General features: G+C 44.1%; 4 protein-coding genes across 7 annotated transcripts; 2 read left to right on the top strand and 2 right to left on the bottom strand.

Moving 5' to 3' along the window:
• Positions 1-1,929: 1,929 nt before the first annotated feature.
• On the bottom strand, positions 1,930-12,973 carry BOLA1 (bolA family member 1). Of its 4 annotated transcripts, XM_070467276.1 has the most exons (4): positions 12,799-12,973; positions 9,566-9,689; positions 3,317-3,480; positions 1,930-2,634 (listed from the first exon to the last, which is right to left on the bottom strand). In XM_070467276.1, exon 4 carries the CDS (start codon positions 2,629-2,631, stop codon positions 2,224-2,226), a length of 408 nt encoding a protein of 135 aa, XP_070323377.1. In that variant the 5' UTR covers positions 2,632-2,634; positions 3,317-3,480; positions 9,566-9,689; positions 12,799-12,973; the 3' UTR covers positions 1,930-2,223. The 4 variants fall into 4 exon arrangements, with proteins under 4 accessions (XP_070323377.1, XP_070323376.1, XP_020755538.1 ...); XM_070467275.1 differs by lacking the exon at positions 9,566-9,689; XM_020899879.2 differs by lacking the exons at positions 3,317-3,480; positions 9,566-9,689.
• On the top strand, positions 12,939-13,486 carry LOC110141129 (histone H2A type 2-B). Its single transcript, XM_020899881.2, has one exon. It carries the CDS (start codon positions 13,006-13,008, stop codon positions 13,396-13,398), a length of 393 nt encoding a protein of 130 aa, XP_020755540.1. The 5' UTR covers positions 12,939-13,005; the 3' UTR covers positions 13,399-13,486.
• Positions 13,487-13,535: 49 nt separating this feature from the next.
• Positions 13,536-14,020, bottom strand: LOC110141130 (histone H2A type 2-C). The gene has a single exon (XM_020899882.2). The coding sequence runs from the start codon at positions 13,951-13,953 to the stop codon at positions 13,564-13,566; it is 390 nt and encodes a 129-aa protein (XP_020755541.1). The 5' UTR covers positions 13,954-14,020; the 3' UTR covers positions 13,536-13,563.
• A 204-nt stretch (positions 14,021-14,224) lies between these two features.
• Positions 14,225-16,566, top strand: H2BC21 (H2B clustered histone 21). Its single transcript, XM_020899884.2, has one exon. The coding sequence runs from the start codon at positions 14,272-14,274 to the stop codon at positions 14,650-14,652; it is 381 nt and encodes a 126-aa protein (XP_020755543.1). The 5' UTR covers positions 14,225-14,271; the 3' UTR covers positions 14,653-16,566.
• Positions 16,567-18,390: the final 1,824 nt, after the last annotated feature.

Genomic DNA, 18,390 nt, shown 5'->3' with positions numbered 1-18,390 from the left:
CCAGGCTTCTCCGTCCATGGAATTTTCCAGGCAAGAGTACTGGAGTGGGTTGTCATTTCCTTCACCAGGGGATCTTCCCAACCCAGGGATCGAACCTGGGTCTCCAGGATTGCAGGCAGATGCTTTACCCTCTGAGCCAACAGGGAAGCCTCCAAATAATATATATATATATATATATATATATATATATATATATATAATATATATATATATAATATAAAGTATTGATGAAGATGGGGAGATATTGGAACCCCTGCACACTGTTGGTGGGAATACAAAATGGTGCAACCACTCTGGAAAATATGGAAGTTTCTCAAAATTAAAAATAGAACTACCATATGATCCAGCAATCCCACTTCTGGGTATTTACCCAAAAGAAGTGAAATCAGGATCCTGGAGAAGTTTTAGCACTCTCATGTTCATTGCAGCATTATCACAATAGCTAAGATGTGGAAACAACCTGAATGTTCATTGACAAATGCCTGAAGAAAAAGTAATATATACATACAATGGAATACTTGCCAGCCTTAAAAAAAAAAGGAAATTCTGCTGTGATAAACCATGAGGACGTTATGTTAAGTGAAATAAGCCAGTCACAGAAAGATAAATATGCACTATTCTACTTATATGAGTTATCTATAATAGTTGAATAGAATCAGTGGGATGTTGGCTGCTAGGGGTGGGGGTGGGGTGGGGAGGGGAGAGGGACATAGGGAATTATCAATCAACAGGCCTTAAGTTTCAGCTGAGCAAGACATTAAACTCGAGATCTGCTGTATGACATTGTACTTGTCAGTAATAATGTATCATACACTTAAACATTTGTTAAGAAGGTAGATCTCATATTAAGTTTTGCCATAATAAAATAATATTTACAAAAACAAATTTAAAAAATCTAAAAACTCCGCAAATGAAAATAACCTGGGAGTGATATTTCTTGAGAGTAGAACCAACTTCACTCCAAATCCTTTTGTGTGTGTTTTTTTAAAAATATAGATTCCAGATTCCATTCTTGACTTGTGGATTCAGAATCCTTTTTTTGGAAAAGAGGTGACCTAGAATCCATATTTTAAACAAGCTCTCTTGGGAATTCTTATCTGTGAGGAAATCTAAAAATCCTGCCTGAGGGTTACCACTGACTCCCCTCTCACTGTAGTCCATTTCAGTTCTAATCAAATCCTTTTGACTTTTTAAAAATGATAGCTCTCAAATCAACTCCCTTTCCATTTCAACAGCTAAGCTCTCAGCCAAAGTTCTGCCTTCACCATGTGTTTACTCTCCATACCTCCAATTTCCTATGACAACCCACTAACATCACTGCTCCAAAATGCTCTTTGCCATCCTTCTCTCAAAACTCTTCAATGATGACTCCCTACTGCCCAACCAGATGCAGTCTAAACTTTTTAGCCGGAAATAGTGGATAAATGTTAACCAAGCCTTTTCTTTACTAAGTTCCATCTCCACACAGAGATCATCAGAAAATTGCTTATCTAGACATTGTTTCCCTCAGAATTATGACAACGTTTGGAAGGCTCATAAGAAAAAAAGCTATGTAAAGTTTTCTCCATCTTCTATACTCATTTCCTAGGTTATGATCTCTTCACTGCTTTGGTGCTTGTTTTTTTTTAAAGATTTTTTTTTTCCTCACAAGAAATGCAAATCCTTTTGGAAATGGACAGGTTGTTAGAAAGCCAAACATCCCCCAAGCCTGAAGCTCAAAAGCATCCGTAACTGCTGTTTTGTCCAATAACTCTGCCCAGTCCAGCTTCTCTGCCCTTGCTTGGGCTCTTTGCCCTGTTGGCAACAACTTTCCTGTCTTTTCTGGCTTAACGAAGCTCTTTCTGACTATGCCCAGGCTTCAAGTATCTTTCTTTTTCGAAGAACATCTGTAGCACTGACAGCAGGCCATTAACACCATTGCAATTCACCTCGTGTAATTTCTCTTTTAATGTACAGGATTACTAGTAACTTCTATAAAGTCGGGCGATTCCTTAATCACAATTTAAAATGAAACAACTGGGCAGCTTTTGTCTGCCCTCCTTAGCTTAACCTTAATGTGAAATGAATTACTCTCTCCTGAGAATACGCATATGCCAGTTAAATGGGCATATTACATTACTCGTTTCTAACAAATACCAGACTGTATTAAATGGAAGAAAGCCCCACTAGTTTATTCTCACGCAACCCGTTTGAATCCTGGTCCTCCCTCTCTCCGGTCCAGGGTTAGGTTCGACTTTTCTTGCTCCCACCTAGGCAGGGGGGGCTCGTGTCCAGTTGAGGGTTCTCCCTCCACTGGGCGGGGGTCCGCGCCTGTATGGCCAGGGCGTGGACTGGCCCAGCCAGCTCTTCTGACAGCGCCGCATGGACCAAACGATGCCTTTGTAGGGGGCTCAGTCCCTCAAAGCGAGAGCTCACCACCGCCACGCGGAAATGGGTCTCACTACCCGGTGGGACCGCGTGGCCGCCGCTCTCGTTACGCAGCTCCAGCACTTCGGGGTTCAGGGCCTGCTCCAACTTCGTGCGAATGGCAGCCTCGACGGGACCGATGACCCCTGATCCCGCGCTGCCCCGGGACATGCAGACACGGCTGGCCATGGAGAACAGGCGTACGACCAGCTGCCCACTCAGCATCGGCTACGGCAGAGACAAAGACGGGGGCAGTGAGGGTCAGGACCTCGCTCTTGCTATCAGAGTCTCAACCACCCCAGCCCCCGCCTCCGGCCAGCGTCCACCCTGGGAGCCCGTCTAGACGACAGACAGTGAGATGCGAGGCACTGCCCCTTTCCTCTGTGTGACGTGGGGGATTGTGCCCTTCGCAGAGAGCAGCTGAAGGGCGGCGATGATTAGAGAGAGCGAGCCCGCGCTTCTAAGGGGATTCTCAAAGAATGAGCTGGAGGTTCGAAGAGTAGGGTATATGCAACTCCGGGCTTTTGGTTGAGCCACTGTCCCTATGCCCCCTCCCTGAACCCCAAACTGGACCCTTTCTACCTCGCACTCAGGCTTGGCTACCGCAGTTCCCCCTCTGGGACGGAACTCCTGACAAGCCGGGCGAATGCAGATCTCGCGTCCAGAGGCACTCTGGGAAATGGAGTCCTCGCTACGCGATAGACCAGGCAGGTGAGGGCTCACGGGAACTGTAGTCTCTGCTTGTCTCTAGAGGTCTTGCGTGCGTGCATGCTCAGTCACTTTTGTGGTGCCTTTGCGACTCTTTGCGTCCCTAAGGACTGTAGCCCGCCAAATTCCTCTGTCCACGGGATTCTCCAGGCTAGACTATTGGAGCGGGTTGCCATGCCCTTCTCTCGGGGATCTTCCTTACCCAGGAATCGAATCCAGATCTCCTACGTTGCAGGCAGATTATTTACCATCTGAGCTATAGGGAAGATCCAGGTTTCCTGAGTCTTACGCATCACAGAGCAGGCAGATTCTTTTACCTCTGAGCAGCTGGAGAAGACCCTCTTGGGGTCCTAGGAGGTTCTGAACCTGAGAAGTTGCAAAGAAAACGATAATCGCTGCGTAATGGGGATTGATCCATTTTATTGCCAATTGATCTTGTAGATCGATCCCTGGCTGGGGAAGCTACCCTGAAGTAGGAAGTAGCAACCCACTCCAGTATTCTTACCACGATAATCCCATGAATCACTGCTGTATACTTAAGCATGTATCTTCTAAGACAAGGACATTTTCCTATATAACCACAATACCATTACGGCACCGAAGACATTTAACATTTGTTCAATACTATTATCTAATATACAGTTGATATTCAAATCTCCCCAGTTGTCTCATTAGTGCCTTTATTTTTTGAAAGTCAAGAATCATGCATTGCATTTAGCCATCTTTAAATCTGTATTTTGCAAAGCTCCTTGGCTTCAGTGTGAGAACCGTAAAGGAGGTAATGGCACAAGCAGGAAGACCAGTTTGGAGGCTGGTGTAGCAGTCTAGGTGAGAATGTTGATGTCTTAGACCATGGTGGTGGTGGAGGTGGAGATGGAAAGAAATTGTGGGTACAAGGTATACATTAGGAGGGTAAAACCCATAGGGTGTGGTGATGGGCTAATTACGGGAGGGAAAGTATGAAGGATAATTATCAGCTTTGTGCATCAAGATGGATGGCATTTGTTCCCTAAGATACGGAATTTTGGAAGAAGGGTTGGAAGGGTGGGGAAGACTAGGTGTCCAATTCTTTTTGGACTTGAGTTCGAAGTGTCTTTATGATATCCAAGAAGAGATGTCATGTTGGATATATGGTTCTGTGTGTGTATGCATTTTAACTTTCTTAAGTGCTTTCAGAGCTACAGAAATTACAAATAACTACAAATAGTACAAATAATTCTGTATACTGCTCACCCTGATACCCACATTATCCAAATATTAACATTTTATCATGATTGCTTTTATTTCTTCTCTATCTACACATATATAATTTTTTTCTGAACCATCTGAGAGAAAGCTTCAGAGATCGAGCCCATTTACCTCTAACTACTCGCAATGGTTAATTTTAAGTGTCAACTTGACTGGGCCACAGGGTGCCCAGATATTTGGGCAAATGTTATTCTGGGTGGTTTTGGATGAGATTTAAATTGGTAGGCTGAGTAAAGCCGATTGCGCTCCCTGTTGTGGCTGGGTCTCATCCAATCAGTTAAAGGCCTGAACAGAACAAAAAGGCTAACCCTCTCTGAAAAAGTGTTTTTTCTGGCCTGATTGCCTTTGAACTGGGACACTGGCTTTTTTCCTGCCTTCAGACTTGAACTGAAACACTGGCACTTTCTGGGTCTCCAGCCTGTTGGCTTTTGACTGGCACTATAGCACTGCTTCTCTTGGTTCTCAGACCTTCGGGCTTGAACTGTAACTTACACAATCAGCTCTCCTGGGTTTCCAGCTTGCTGACTCACCCTGCAGATCTAGGGACTTGTCAGCCTCTATTATCATGTGAGCCAACTGCTTATAATAAATCTCTCTCTCTTTTGCTTGTTTTCCCTTATTCTCTGCATATTTATCTTTTTGTTCTGTTTCTCTGGAGCTCTAATATATATTTGCTAATACATTCTTAGTAAAATTTTTTTTCTCACGTAACTACAGTATAATTGTCAAATTTTGGAAACTAACATTGATACAGTATTACAGATTTTACTGAAAATTTGTCATTGTCCCATAATGTCCTTTATAGAAAATGAAAAAAAAAAAAAATCTGGGCCAGGATCTAGTCTAGGATCACATGCTGTATTCAGTTATGTCTCTGTGGCCTCCATTAATCTGGAATAGTTCCTTAGTCTTTGTCTTTCATGATTGACATTTTTGATGAGTACAGACCATCTGGGCTTTTCAGGTGGTGCTAGTGGTAAAGAACCCACCTGCCAATGCAGGAAACACAGGGTTTGATTCCTGGGCTGGGAAAACCCCCTGGAGGAGGGCATGGTAACCCACTCCAGTATTCTTGCCTGGAGAATTCCACGGACAGAGGAGCCTGGTGGGCTACAGGCCATAGGATCGCAAGGAGTCTGACACAACTGAAATGACTTAGCACGCACACATAGACCATTTATTTTGTTGACTATCCCTCAATTTGGGTTTCTCTAATGTTTCTTTCTGATTCAGATTTAGGATATACACTTTTGGCAGGAAAACTGCAGAAGTGATAGTTCAGTGAGAAGGATTCAATATTTAGGAGGCATATAATTTGCTTTGTCCTATTGTTAATGATAATTCTGATCAGTTAATTAAGGTGGTATCTCTCAGAAAAAATTGTAAAATTTTTATTGTCCATTTGTAATTGTAGGAGATTTTTGAGTCTATGTAATACTCTGTCGTTAAGATTTTGTTTATTAATTTTGGCATCTGAGAAGCAAGAGCTGATGATGAAATGAGATCATGGGCAGTGGAAGGGAGGTAGGAAAGTGGGAAGGAGGGGAGTGAAATCACCTGGGAAAAGGTATAAAGAGAGAAAATAAGATTTTCTTGAGAGGATCACTTTGGCTAGTGTGTGAATATATTAGGGGAATAAAAAGAACTGAAGCAAAAAGAATAGAAGAGCCTTTAGCAGTAGTCTGGTGAAAGATAATCTGAGTGAAGACAGGAAATGGGCTCGAGAGAGAGAAGTAAAACAATTAGAATGATGTTAAAGAGATGGAATCTTTAGCACTTGTTTTTGGTGAGTGCCTTGTAATTTGTTAATCCAGTGACAGTGGTGGGGAATGGTGGGAGGATGCTTCGTTGGTGACAGGTATTATTCTAAATGAACTCTTAATTCTTGCAACAAGTCCATGAAGTAGCTACTGTTATTACTCTGGCTTTACCATTTTGAGGAAGCAGAGACCCTTACAGGTTAAATAATAAATTAATTAATTAGTCTATGGTCATAGATCTAGTAAGCAAACTCAGGAGTCAGGCTGCAGAATTTGAACTCTTAACCATTAAGTTATTCTGCCTCCTAATCCAGCATTTTGGCCTCTCAGGTTCCAGCTCTGTATTAGGCTCCTTATATTTAATTCTCATTTATTCTAACAACTCTATTATGGTAGGGTATATTATTTTTCTTTAATTGATGAACTTCTATTGTATCTTCTGTCACTCTGGCTACCAGAGTCCACTGTTGATAGCTAGCATCTGGAGAGTGGTTTGTTGACCAAAGGCCAACTATAATTGTTTCACAAATAAGTAAACCAAGGCTCAGAGGAATTTAAGCACTTGCTGCTGAAGGTCACACAGCCACTTACAAAGACATGATTAGAACCAAGGTTGGCCTTACTCAAAGTCTGTGCTCTTCATCCCTCCAAGCACACTACTTCACTAACGAGATTATGGGCTTCATGAAGCAAGCCTTGTTTCCTCCCTGTTAGAGGGAGAGCTACAGAGCATATGAGAGGAGTGGAATTAGATTTAACACTTTAGATTTTATCTAGCTATAAATCCTTATTAGATAAATCCAGATAGGCCAATACCCTACAAATTATATCAGCCTCAATTACTATCTATTGCTCCCTGGAGTTCCTTTCCCAGCATTCTTACCAGAGCCATTAAAATATATAACAGAGTAGGCCATTTGTAAAAGCTGAACACCTTCACCAATAGACTGATCTTAGCCCCTTTAACACCTCTGGGATTTTTAACTGAAAGCAACTGAATTCCTAAGCAGGCAATCTAGTTAATCAAACATTTAGTGCATTCGAGCTCCACTCCATCATTCCAACCATACTCCTTTCCACTTTTCCCCAACTCCACCCTCAGCACCCCATGCTGAGCTGCACATCATCAACGGCACGAGCCAGGCCGTCCCACGTGGGACAGCTCCGTGCCACTGCAGACAAAGCTGCCTTTGGCTAGAATGCTTTTGGTCTCCTCTTGACCCACAAAGTCCTCCTAATGCTTCCATGAGATATCGCCTCCTTTTCATGAAGCCTCCCTACTCCCACACACATAGCCTCAGTGTACCCACATCTCTGTTCATGTCCTGCTGATAGACTGGTCTCACTTCCTTTCTGGGACCACTTCAAGGGTGAGACCATGTCTTCTTCACCTTTAAATCAGGAGTCCTTTATTCCTTCCACCTGGTTCTTAGAAGGGTAATAAACTTTTTTTTTTTTTTGCATAAACAAATAAAATTATACCCTTAGAGAACTAGCATCTTCTTTTCTAAACTATTTCTCCAGCTCTCCCTAACAGGGAGGAAGCAAGGCCGGGCACAGTGACTTCATGAAGACCATAATCTCGTTAGTGAAGCAATGGGCTTGGAGGGATGAAGAGCACAGACTTTTAGTGAGGCCGACCTTGGTTCTAATCATGTCTTTGTAAGTGGCTGTGTGACCTTCAGCAGCAAGTGCTTAAATTCCTCTGAGTCTTTGTTTCCTTATTTGTGAAACAATTTCAGTCGGCCTTTGGTATCCATGGGTTCTGAATCTGAGGATTCAACCAACTGTGGGTAGAAGATATTTGGGAAAAAAAAAAAAAAAACCCAGAAAGTTTCAAAAAGCAAAACTAGAATTTGCCCTGCCTTGGCAACTATGTACATAGTTTTACATTTTGTTTACAACTATTTACATAACATTTACATTGTATTAGGTATTAAAAGTAATCTAGACATACTTTAAACTATCCGGGAGGATATGCGTAGGTTATATGCAAATACTACACCATTTTACAGGGCTTCCCCGTTGGCTCAGTGGTAAAGAATTTGCAATGCAGGAGACCTGGGTTCGATCCCTTGGAGCAGGGCATGGCAACCCACTGCAGTATTCTTGCCTGGAGAATCCCATGGACGGAGGAACCTGGCGGGCCACAGCCCATAGGGTTGCAAAGTTGGACACGACTAAAGCAGGGATCTTCCCAACCCAGGGATCAAAGCCAGGTCTCTCGCATTGTGGGTGGCGTCTTTACCAGCTGAGCCACAAGAGAAGCCCAAGAATACTGGAGTAGGTAGCCTATCCCTTCCTTCTCCAGCAGATCTTCCGACCCAGGAATCAAACTGGGGTCTCCTGCATTGCAGACAGATTCTTTACCAACTGAGCTATGAGGCAAGCCCAACTAAGCAACTCACGCACACCATTTTATGTAGAGACTTGAACATCTTCAGATTTTAGTATCCACTGGGGGGTTCCTGGTACCAAAGTATGACTGTATATCTAAATACTTCATAGGTAGCCCCTAGCACAGGGTTTATCTTACTGAACAAGGGTTCAATGTAATCTCTTTTTCCCTTCACCCTTCCCAGTAGCACAGGGTCACTGTAATAGAAATAAAAACAGTTCAGAGATCAAAGAGAGTGGGAGGTCAGCTGGCCCCTCAAGCAGGGCCTTGAAGGTACCGGTACCAGAGTTGTTGTGGGGTCTGTACTATTTCGTTTTGTGCTCTGTAGGCCTGAAAAGCTGACACTGTTAGAACTTCTGGAGAAGGAAATGGCAATCCACTCCAGTATTCTTCTCTGGAGAATCCCATGGACAGAGAAGCCTGGCAGACTACAGTCCATGGGGTTGCAACAGTCAGACATGACTTAGCGACTAAACCAGCACCATCAGAACTTCCAGAGTTGACTGGCTTCTTGGGGAGAAAGTTACACTAACAAAATACACAAGTTGTTGATGAGTTCAGAATGCAAATTAATTAACTTTTAGTGATAGATAAATCTTCCCATACTAGTTCTTCCCTTCTCAGTCTCATATTTTAACCTTGAAATAGAATAATTGGAAAGTTGTTAATTGAGAGCAGAATCTGAGCTAACAGAGTTGAACAATCTTCGGAAATATTTCACCCCAGCTATGAGAACAAGCTGATGCTTTCACCAAGGAATTTTGTATAATAACTAAACCTTTGTGTCTAGCAAACACATAGTATTAGAGAAACGCAACACATTCCCACTGTAATTGCCCCATTAGATGCTCTGTGGACCATGTCTTTCCATTAATATATGCATCTTCTGAAATGCTATAATCAGTTCGGTTAGAATTATCTTCAGTTACATCCTACTATTGAGGAAGCATTCCCATTACTTTTGACTTGGTTTCATAAATCTACACTAGCATTCTTAACCAGAGGTAAGCGCTACAGATAGCTGATATTAACTGTTTTAACTTACAGAGTCAGCTTTCCTTCATTTTCTAGAGGCATCTCATTACAGACGTCTTTGTATCAGTCTCAATTATCTGTGTAGCCATTGCCTGATAGTTAGCATGTACTCAGTAAATGTCAGTTGGGCAAAGCTGAGGATAAAAAGAGGAACACTATAAAGGAGCTCAAAGTAAAAATTTAAGTCTATTCTTTTCTCTATAGCATTCTACCTTCTCTGGCCTTGATAGCGACAAAGTAAAGGAATAAATTAATCCCATTAGAGGATTGTAAGTAAAGAAAAATGTATGGGAAACCCCTGGAAGTTAATGATCATGCAAGAGTTCAGGTTTGCTTAACTTCAAAACCAAGCAGGCTTGCTTAGCAACAAAACCACACAACAAAAACCCCCAAACAATAAAACAACGGTGGCATGAGACCCACATCCTGCCCAATGAGCTCAGTAAACTGATTCCTAGGACAAACTTCCCTGCACATATTAAAAACAAAAAATATAAAGAAACGGTGACATTAAATTGAAACTTGAAATGACTCACCACTTTTAGTATATGTTACTGCCTTTTCCAAATAAGAAAAGGAGTACATCAAGGCTGTATATTGTCACCCTGCTTATTTAACTTACATGCAGAGTACATCACGAGAAACGCTGGGCTGGAAGAAGCACAAGCTAGAATCAAGATTTCTGGGAGAAATATCAATAACCTCAGATATGCAAATGACACTACCCTTATGGCAGAAAGTGAAGAGGACCTAAAAAGCCTCTTGATGAAAGTGAAAGAGGAGAGTGAAAAAGTTGGCTTAAAGCTCAACATTCAGAAAACTAAGATCATGGCATCTGGTCCCACCACTTCATGGCAAATAGATGGGGAAACAGAGGAAACAGCAGCTGACTTTGTTTTTTTGGGCTGCAAGATCACTGCAGATGGTGACTGCAGCCATGAAATTACAAGGCGCTTACTCCTTGGAAGGAAAGTTATGACCAACCTAGACAGCATATTAAAAAGCAAAGACATTACTTTGCCAACAAAAGTCCGTCTAGTCAAGGCTATGGTTTTTCTAGTGGTCATGTAAGGATGTGAGAAAGCTGAGCCCTGAAGAACTGAGGCTTTTGAACTATGGTGTTGGAGAAGACTCTTGAGAGTCCCTTGGACTGAAAGGAGATTGAACCAGTTCATCCTAAAGGAGATCAGTCCTGGGTGTTCATTGGAAGGATTGATGCTGAAGCTGAAAGCCCCAATACTTTGGCCACCTCATGTGAAGAGTTGACTCATTGGTAAAGACCCTGATGCCAGGAGAAGGGGTCAACAGAGGATGAGACGGCTGGATGGCATCACCGACTGAATGGACATGAGTTTGGGTAAACTCTGGGAGTTGGTGATGGACAGGGAGGCCTGGTGTGCTGCAATTCATGGGGTCGCAGTGTCAGACACAACCGAGCAACTGAGCTGAACTGCCTTTTTGCTCACTTCTATTGTGCCGTGACAGTCCCAGGTTGACCATGTAGGGAGGAGAAAACACCCCTGCGGACGTGGAGGGACTGGTGATGGAAGCTTGATATCCACTCAATGAGGAAGAAGGTAGTCTCCCTGCCCCCCTTTTTCTTTGATTATAAAACTGCAACCCACTTAAATTCTCAGGGCATGGCACCCTCTCTCACCCTTCCACTTGTAAGCCTCATAAGTGCCCTATTTTAATAAATCACTTTTTAATCTATCAATTTGCCTCTTGCTGAATTCTTTCTGCACTTAAGACATAAAGAATGGAAGCTTGGAAGCTCTACAGAGCCCCCAAGACATTTCAGCGGTTTCAACTTTGTGGGATATTTAGAAAAGGGTGAAAATGGTGTGCAGATGTAGAACTCCCAGGGATGGGAGGCTAAGAAATGGAACTTTCAGGAAAGATTTCTTTGGAAGGTTAAGTGGAGGATTAGGCAAAGGAGTCTCTAGGGACTGTTGCTGAGTCTAAGATCATGGAGGAAAAGGCTGAAGTTAAATAACCATGTATATATGCTGTCCTCTTTGAGATCCCATGGACTGCAGCACGCCAGGCCTCCCTGTCCATTATCAACTCCTGGAGTTTACTCAAACTCATGTCCATTGAGCTGATGATGCCATCCAACCATCTCATCCTCTGTCGTCCCCTTCTCCTCCCGCCTTCAATCTTTCCCAGCATCAGGGTCTTTCCCAGTGAGTCAGCTCTTCGCATCAGGTGGCCAAAGTATTGGGGTTTCAGCTTCAACATCAGTCCCTCCAATGAATACTCAGGAATATTCATGAATATATGCTGTAAGATGCAGGAAACTGTAGATGTTAGCTCAGGTACTGGGCAGACTGTTGGTGCAATTCAGGGAAAGAACAAAGAGAGGGGAGCTGGGGGGGTGGGGGTGGCGGCGACTGGATGAGTTTGCTTTTGGATAGGTTTTGGATAGGTTATGAGTTATTGGGACAGATAAGTTGAAGTATCCAATAAACAGGTATATAGGCCTGAGCTTCTGCAACAAGTCCTAGTTGAAAGCACTGAACTGGGTACGACTTCAGGAAGAGTGAAGAATGGAGGAGTGCGCGGAAAAGGCGAGTAGTGGGGCAGAGCCGAGCCGAACACTGGGATTTAAACAAGGGCAGAGGAAAAGCAGCAGCCCCAAAGACGGAGGGCGACGTTTTGAAGGCCGAGGGAAAGACGCCTTCAAACTGAAGGCGGTTTGGGACGCCTCCTGGAGGTCAAGAGGAGGATGACATCCTATTCTGAGCTCCACCTGTCTGGAATGCTGGAGACCCGGATCCGATCTCTGGGTCGGAAAGATCCCCTGAGAAGGAAATGGTCCTCGGTTAAACCGGAGTCTGAGGAACAGAAACGGGTGGGGGTGGGGGTGGGGCGAAGCCACACCGCTGGCAACAACTAAATCGAAAGAAAAGAGGCCTCAGTACTAAAATTTTTAAGGTAGTCTGGCTTTAACAAGCCATTAAAGGAGGAAGGTTTCAAGGGATAATTAGCTTCAGAATTCGGGACCCTTGAATGGGAGTAACTGCATCTGCTAAAGGCTCTCCGCAGCCCTTTAGGATCCTTTTTGGGATTTCCCTTGGTGTAAACCGGAAAAAAACCTACCATCCCTAAGCTAGAAAAAAATTACCATTCAGTAAATAAAGCAAAACAGAAGAGCGTTTTGTTTGAAAGCCTTCACTTTAAAAATCCTGGCATGCAAATAAAGGGCTTTAATGTGGCTCACAACGATTGGTAGGTACTTACAGAAGCCGTCATTTCCTCGTAGCGCAAGATGCAAACGAAGAGTCTGCTTTTCGCTTTCCTATTGGCTGTTCGATCGGACTCCGCTTTTAGCCAATCAAACCACTTCCCTTCACCCCTCCCGGTAGCTCTTATAAATTACATCAAATTGGTTATCCTTGCCATATTCTTCTCCTTGAAAAAGAAGCTGTAACTGCAGTTTTAGCAGTAATGTCAGGCCGCGGAAAGCAAGGAGGCAAAGCTCGGGCCAAGGCTAAGTCGCGCTCATCCCGCGCTGGCCTTCAGTTCCCCGTAGGGCGAGTGCACCGCCTGCTGCGCAAAGGCAACTACGCCGAAAGGGTGGGGGCCGGCGCACCGGTGTACTTGGCGGCGGTCCTGGAGTACCTGACCGCGGAAATCCTGGAGCTGGCGGGCAACGCTGCCCGAGACAACAAGAAGACGCGTATCATACCTCGCCATTTGCAACTGGCCGTGAGAAATGATGAAGAGCTCAACAAGTTACTCGGGGGTGTCACTATTGCCCAGGGCGGTGTCTTACCCAACATCCAGGCAGTCTTATTGCCCAAAAAAACGGAGAGTCACAAGCCTGGCAAGAATAAGTAATTAAGAGGCTTGATACCATCCCTACTCACCCCAAAGGCTCTTTTAAGAGCCACCACCAAAGTGTCAAAATAAAGGGCTGATCACAAAATAGCGCATTAGCTCTTTTTTTGAAAACTTGGGTGGCTCTAAAAAGAGCCTTTGTTCTTTGGTTTACTTTGTAAGGCTTTATTTGCTTTTGGCCTTATGGCTTTCGGTTTTCTTTGGTAATAGAACAGCCTGGATGTTGGGCAGAACGCCGCCCTGGGCGATGGTGACCTTGCCCAACAGCTTGTTCAGCTCTTCGTCGTTGCGGATGGCCAGCTGCAGGTGACGAGGGATGATGCGCGTTTTCTTGTTATCGCGCGCCGCGTTGCCGGCCAGCTCCAGGATTTCGGCGGTCAGGTACTCCAGGACCGCCGCCATGTAGACGGGCGCGCCGGCCCCCACCCGCTCAGCGTAGTTGCCTTTGCGCAGCAGGCGGTGTACTCGCCCTACCGGGAACTGCAAGCCTGCGCGGGACGAACGCGACTTGGCCTTTGCGCGGGCCTTGCCTCCCTGCTTTCCACGACCAGACATGATTAAAGGGCAGTACAGTTAAAGATCAGATCCCCTCGGCAAACGATTTAAAATATCAGCACTTGGAAAGCCTTTATAAGTTTCCCGAGGGGTGGGGTCAGGAACGAGCTTTTCATTGGTCCTAAATTGGCTCCTGAAACGGCCAATAAGGTTAAAGAGTCGGGGTTGCTCCGTAGCTATTACTGATAACGTAAGGTCTCTCCGCGGACCAATGGAAATGTAAGACTTTTGGAGCCTTAATTTGCATACGGTGGTTATAAATGGATCAGGCCCGCCCATTCTCATACCTCTTTTTTTGCCAAACGGTGTTGTTCCACAATGCCTGAGCCGGCAAAATCCGCTCCCGCGCCCAAGAAGGGCTCCAAGAAAGCCGTCACCAAAGCCCAGAAAAAGGACGGCAAGAAGCGCAAGCGCAGCCGTAAGGAGAGCTATTCCATCTACGTGTACAAGGTGCTGAAGCAGGTGCACCCGGACACCGGCATCTCGTCCAAGGCCATGGGCATCATGAACTCGTTTGTCAACGACATCTTCGAGCGCATCGCGGGCGAAGCGTCGCGCTTGGCGCATTACAACAAGCGCTCGACCATCACGTCTCGGGAGATCCAGACGGCAGTGCGCCTGCTGCTGCCCGGCGAGCTGGCGAAGCACGCCGTGTCCGAGGGCACCAAGGCGGTCACCAAGTACACCAGCTCCAAGTGAGTCCCTGCCGGGACGCGGCGCTCGCACGAGTCGCAAAGCCGCTTGATTTTCCAAAGGCTCTTTTCAGAGCCACCCACCTAATCACCAGAAAAGAGCCTTGTTCACTTGTTTTTCCTCAGTTCCTCACAAAGTAAGTTACTCTAGTTGGCTAAAAGTAATGGAAGATGACACACGGAGCTTTTTAAGCCCTTATGACTTGAGATTCCTGGCGCGTGACTGGCTTTGCTTTTGAATCTAGGGCGCGTCTTAACCCTCACTGCTGCTTAGCTTTCGTATGAGTCAGTTCTAAATTAGGATACTGAGACTGCTCCTAGACTTATGTCCTGGTGGCTCTGTTGGTGTACGTTTCACCTGTGTTCCAAAACGAAGTGAGTGATTTTAGCTGTCCACATTTAAGAAAGGACCCCTGGACACGACCAAGCCCGGGTCTTCCGAACACTGCATCACAGCCCTGAAGAATTAAACGAGTTTGGCAGCTACGTGGGTGCCGGATCACCAGTTAGGCCCTTGCGATGAGGCTTCTTGTGGACACCACGGTTCGGGATACTTCGTACTGAGCCCGCGCTGCCTGGTCTCAGCCTTCCCCTGATTGGACATGAATATTCAAAATCTCCCGCCGCTCCGGAATTCTTAGGTTCTGGTTTGCGCCGCTCACTTCGGCGCTGTGAGATTCCTGTTGTTTCTTGGTTTGTGGATCATTTTTGCTTTTAATTCTCTTTTCTCGAAGTATTTAGGCGTCAAGTCACTGCAAGGCACTCGTCATTTTAGTTTGGTCTCAAACGTCACCTCAGACACCTTCGGGAAGTTGCGCCTCTCCTTCCTGTCTCTGGTCCCTCACTATTTTATGTTCCTCCTAGCAGCTGTCAGAAATTGTTTTGCTATTAGGTTTTTTTTTTTTTTTCCTTGTTTACCATTTTCCTCAAGACCTTAACAGAAACTTTATTGGTTTGGTTTTCGTCTATGTCGTCCCCGCCAACCAGTGCTTGGCACACAGTGGACACTTAAGTACTTACTGAGTTAGTATTTGTTCAATTGATTTTTCTGTCCCTTTTCTTTTAAAAATCGCCTTCATGGATGGATGGATGGATGCGGTTCATTTCCATTAGACGTACATGAACACACGATGAAAATGGAAATGTTTCTGAGCTCCTTTCCCAAGTTGGCTATGGTCACCTCAGGGCAACAGCTGGGAGGAGGGCTGTATTTTTGTGTGTGTGTATTTATGCTAAGGAGGAGGTGGCAGTTTTAAGTCCGTCCTTTATGCTTTTCAGTTTGGTCTAATCTTTTGGATTTTCATTAAATTCAGAACATTGCTCACTGGAAGATCCTTTTCCTTTCTTCATTTATGACACCCTCCTTCCATCCTGATCTTTTGTTCCCCACTGAGATGAACTTTTCATTTACATTCACAGTTTCATTTGGTCTTCAGGAGGCCTTGTAAAATAGACGAGGTTGGGGCTTCCCTGGTGGCTCTGGTAAAGAATCCGCCTGCCAGTGCAGAAGACACAGGTTCGATCCCTGATCCAGGAAGATCCCAGAGAGAAAAAAAAAAATGTTAATATTCCTTTAAAAATGAGGTTGAGAGTGAGTGGTCCACTGGTCATGCAGCTAACGTTGTCCAACTTTGTACCCTCAGATGCAAGGACGATTGCATTTTAGTTTTATTTCATTGTAATTATGGAATGTTGTATTTTTCTGTCCAAGCCTTGATTCTGCTGATAATGGCACTGATGGTCTGATCAGCTATTAAACTCTGCTTTTGGATAAGGGGTCCTGGAGTTGATTGCAGGGGCTTCATGAATCCAAATGGACTCCAGACATTATCAGAGACTAAATCTTAATGTTTCTTACATGTGTGTTTTCAAATGTGTGTATATGCTATTGTTATTAATAAATTTACCAGTTAATTTAAAAGCTTGGCTGTATTCTTTTATCTGTAATATATTTTCTAACTAAATAGGTAAAATCACTACTGGATCTAAGCAAATGTATAGAGATGTTTGAGTGCCTCTGAACTGGAAAGTGAAAATTTATAAACCATCAACCAAATTTGCTTCTATTCCAGAAGGGTATTGGGGTGAAATAGTCTTTTAGGAGGACACTGTTAATGCTTTGTAACTGAAAAATGTATGAGCATAAAATGAAACAAAGGTCATGACCACAAACAAGAAGCACTGTAAATAGAAAAAGTTATTAACAAAGTTTAGAAAACACATTTAGTATGTGTCTGTTGGATGTTGTTCTAGGTCCTTCACACGTATTGACTCATTTAATCCTCACAAGAACTTTATGAAATAGTTAACCATTATTATCTCCCACTTTACAGATGAGGAAACAGGCATAGAAAGGCTTCTCCTCAGAAACTTCTCAAAGAATAAACTTAGTTCAATGTTTAAGGGACTTGAGAAAGTAAGATCCCTCTCCAAAAACCTGTGGTGAAATACTTAACGCTTTAAAATTAAAGAGAAATATCACCTACTTTAATTTCAGGATGCACCGTGGGTATAAGTCTATGATGGAGGTGGTGGCTGAAAGACTTGAGCTGGTAGTAGTGGTGGCTGAAAGTCTGTGTGGAGGGCTCTCATTTTCCATTCCAGAGGCCACAGCTCAACTCTGTTTAGTTTGTCCCCATAGTCATAGGATGGAGAAGGCAATGGCACCCCACTCCATTACTCTTGCCTGGAAAATCCCATGGATGGAGGAGCCTGGTGGGCTGCAGTCCATGGGGTCGCACAGAGTCGGACACGACTGAAGCAACTTAGCAGCAGCAGCAGCAGAGTCATAGGGCTCACCAGCTGAAATACTTTTACTAAGATAAGAGAGCTTTGGTAACTGGTTGTAGGCTCCTCCTGGGCATGGTGTTTACTAGGAAGGAAGTTATAAAGTGAGGAAGGGGAAAGAAGTGTTATAGTTGATATTTTAACTCTGGAGGGGAGGTGATTTTTTTTTTTTTTTAAATTTTTTTTTTTTTACTTTTTTAAAAATTTTTATTAGTTGGAGGCTAATTACTTTACATCATTACAGTAGTTTTTGTTATACATTGATATGAATTAGCCATGGATTTACATGTACTCCCCATCCCAGTCCCCCCTCCCACCTCCCTCTCCACCCGATCCCTCTGGGTCTTCCCAGTGCACCAGGCCCGAGCACTTGTCTCATGTACCCAACCTGAGCTGGTTATCCGTTTCACCCTAGATAATATACATGTTTCAATGCTGTTCTCCTGAAACATCCCACCCTCGCCTTCTCCCAGAGTCCACAAGTCTGTTCCATACATCTGAGTCTCTTTTTCTGTTTTGCATATAGGGTTCTCGTTACCATCTTTCTAAAGTCCATATATATGTGTTAGTATACTGTAATGGTCTTTATCTTTCTGGCTTACTTCGCTCTGTATAATGGGCTCCAGTTTCATCCATCTCATTAGAACTGATTCAAATGAATTCTTTTTAATGGCTGAGTAATATTCCATGGTGTATATGTACCACAGCTTCCTCATCCATTCGTGTGCTGATGGGCATCTGGGTTGCTTCCATGTCCTGGCTAATATAAACAGTGCTGCGATGAACATTGGGGTGCATGTGTCTCTTTCAGATCTGGTTTCCTTGGTGTGTATGCCCAGAAGTGGGATTGCTGGGTCATATGGCAGTTCTATTTCCAGCTTTTTAAGAAATCTCCACACTGTTTTCCATAGTGGCTGTACTAATTTGCATTCCCACCAACAGTGTAAGAGGGTTCCCT

Source organism: Odocoileus virginianus, chromosome 5, assembly GCF_023699985.2.
Source record: "Odocoileus virginianus isolate 20LAN1187 ecotype Illinois chromosome 5, Ovbor_1.2, whole genome shotgun sequence".
Lineage (NCBI taxonomy): Eukaryota > Metazoa > Chordata > Mammalia > Artiodactyla > Cervidae > Odocoileus > Odocoileus virginianus.
This window is presented reverse-complemented; position numbering and strand designations above follow the sequence as displayed.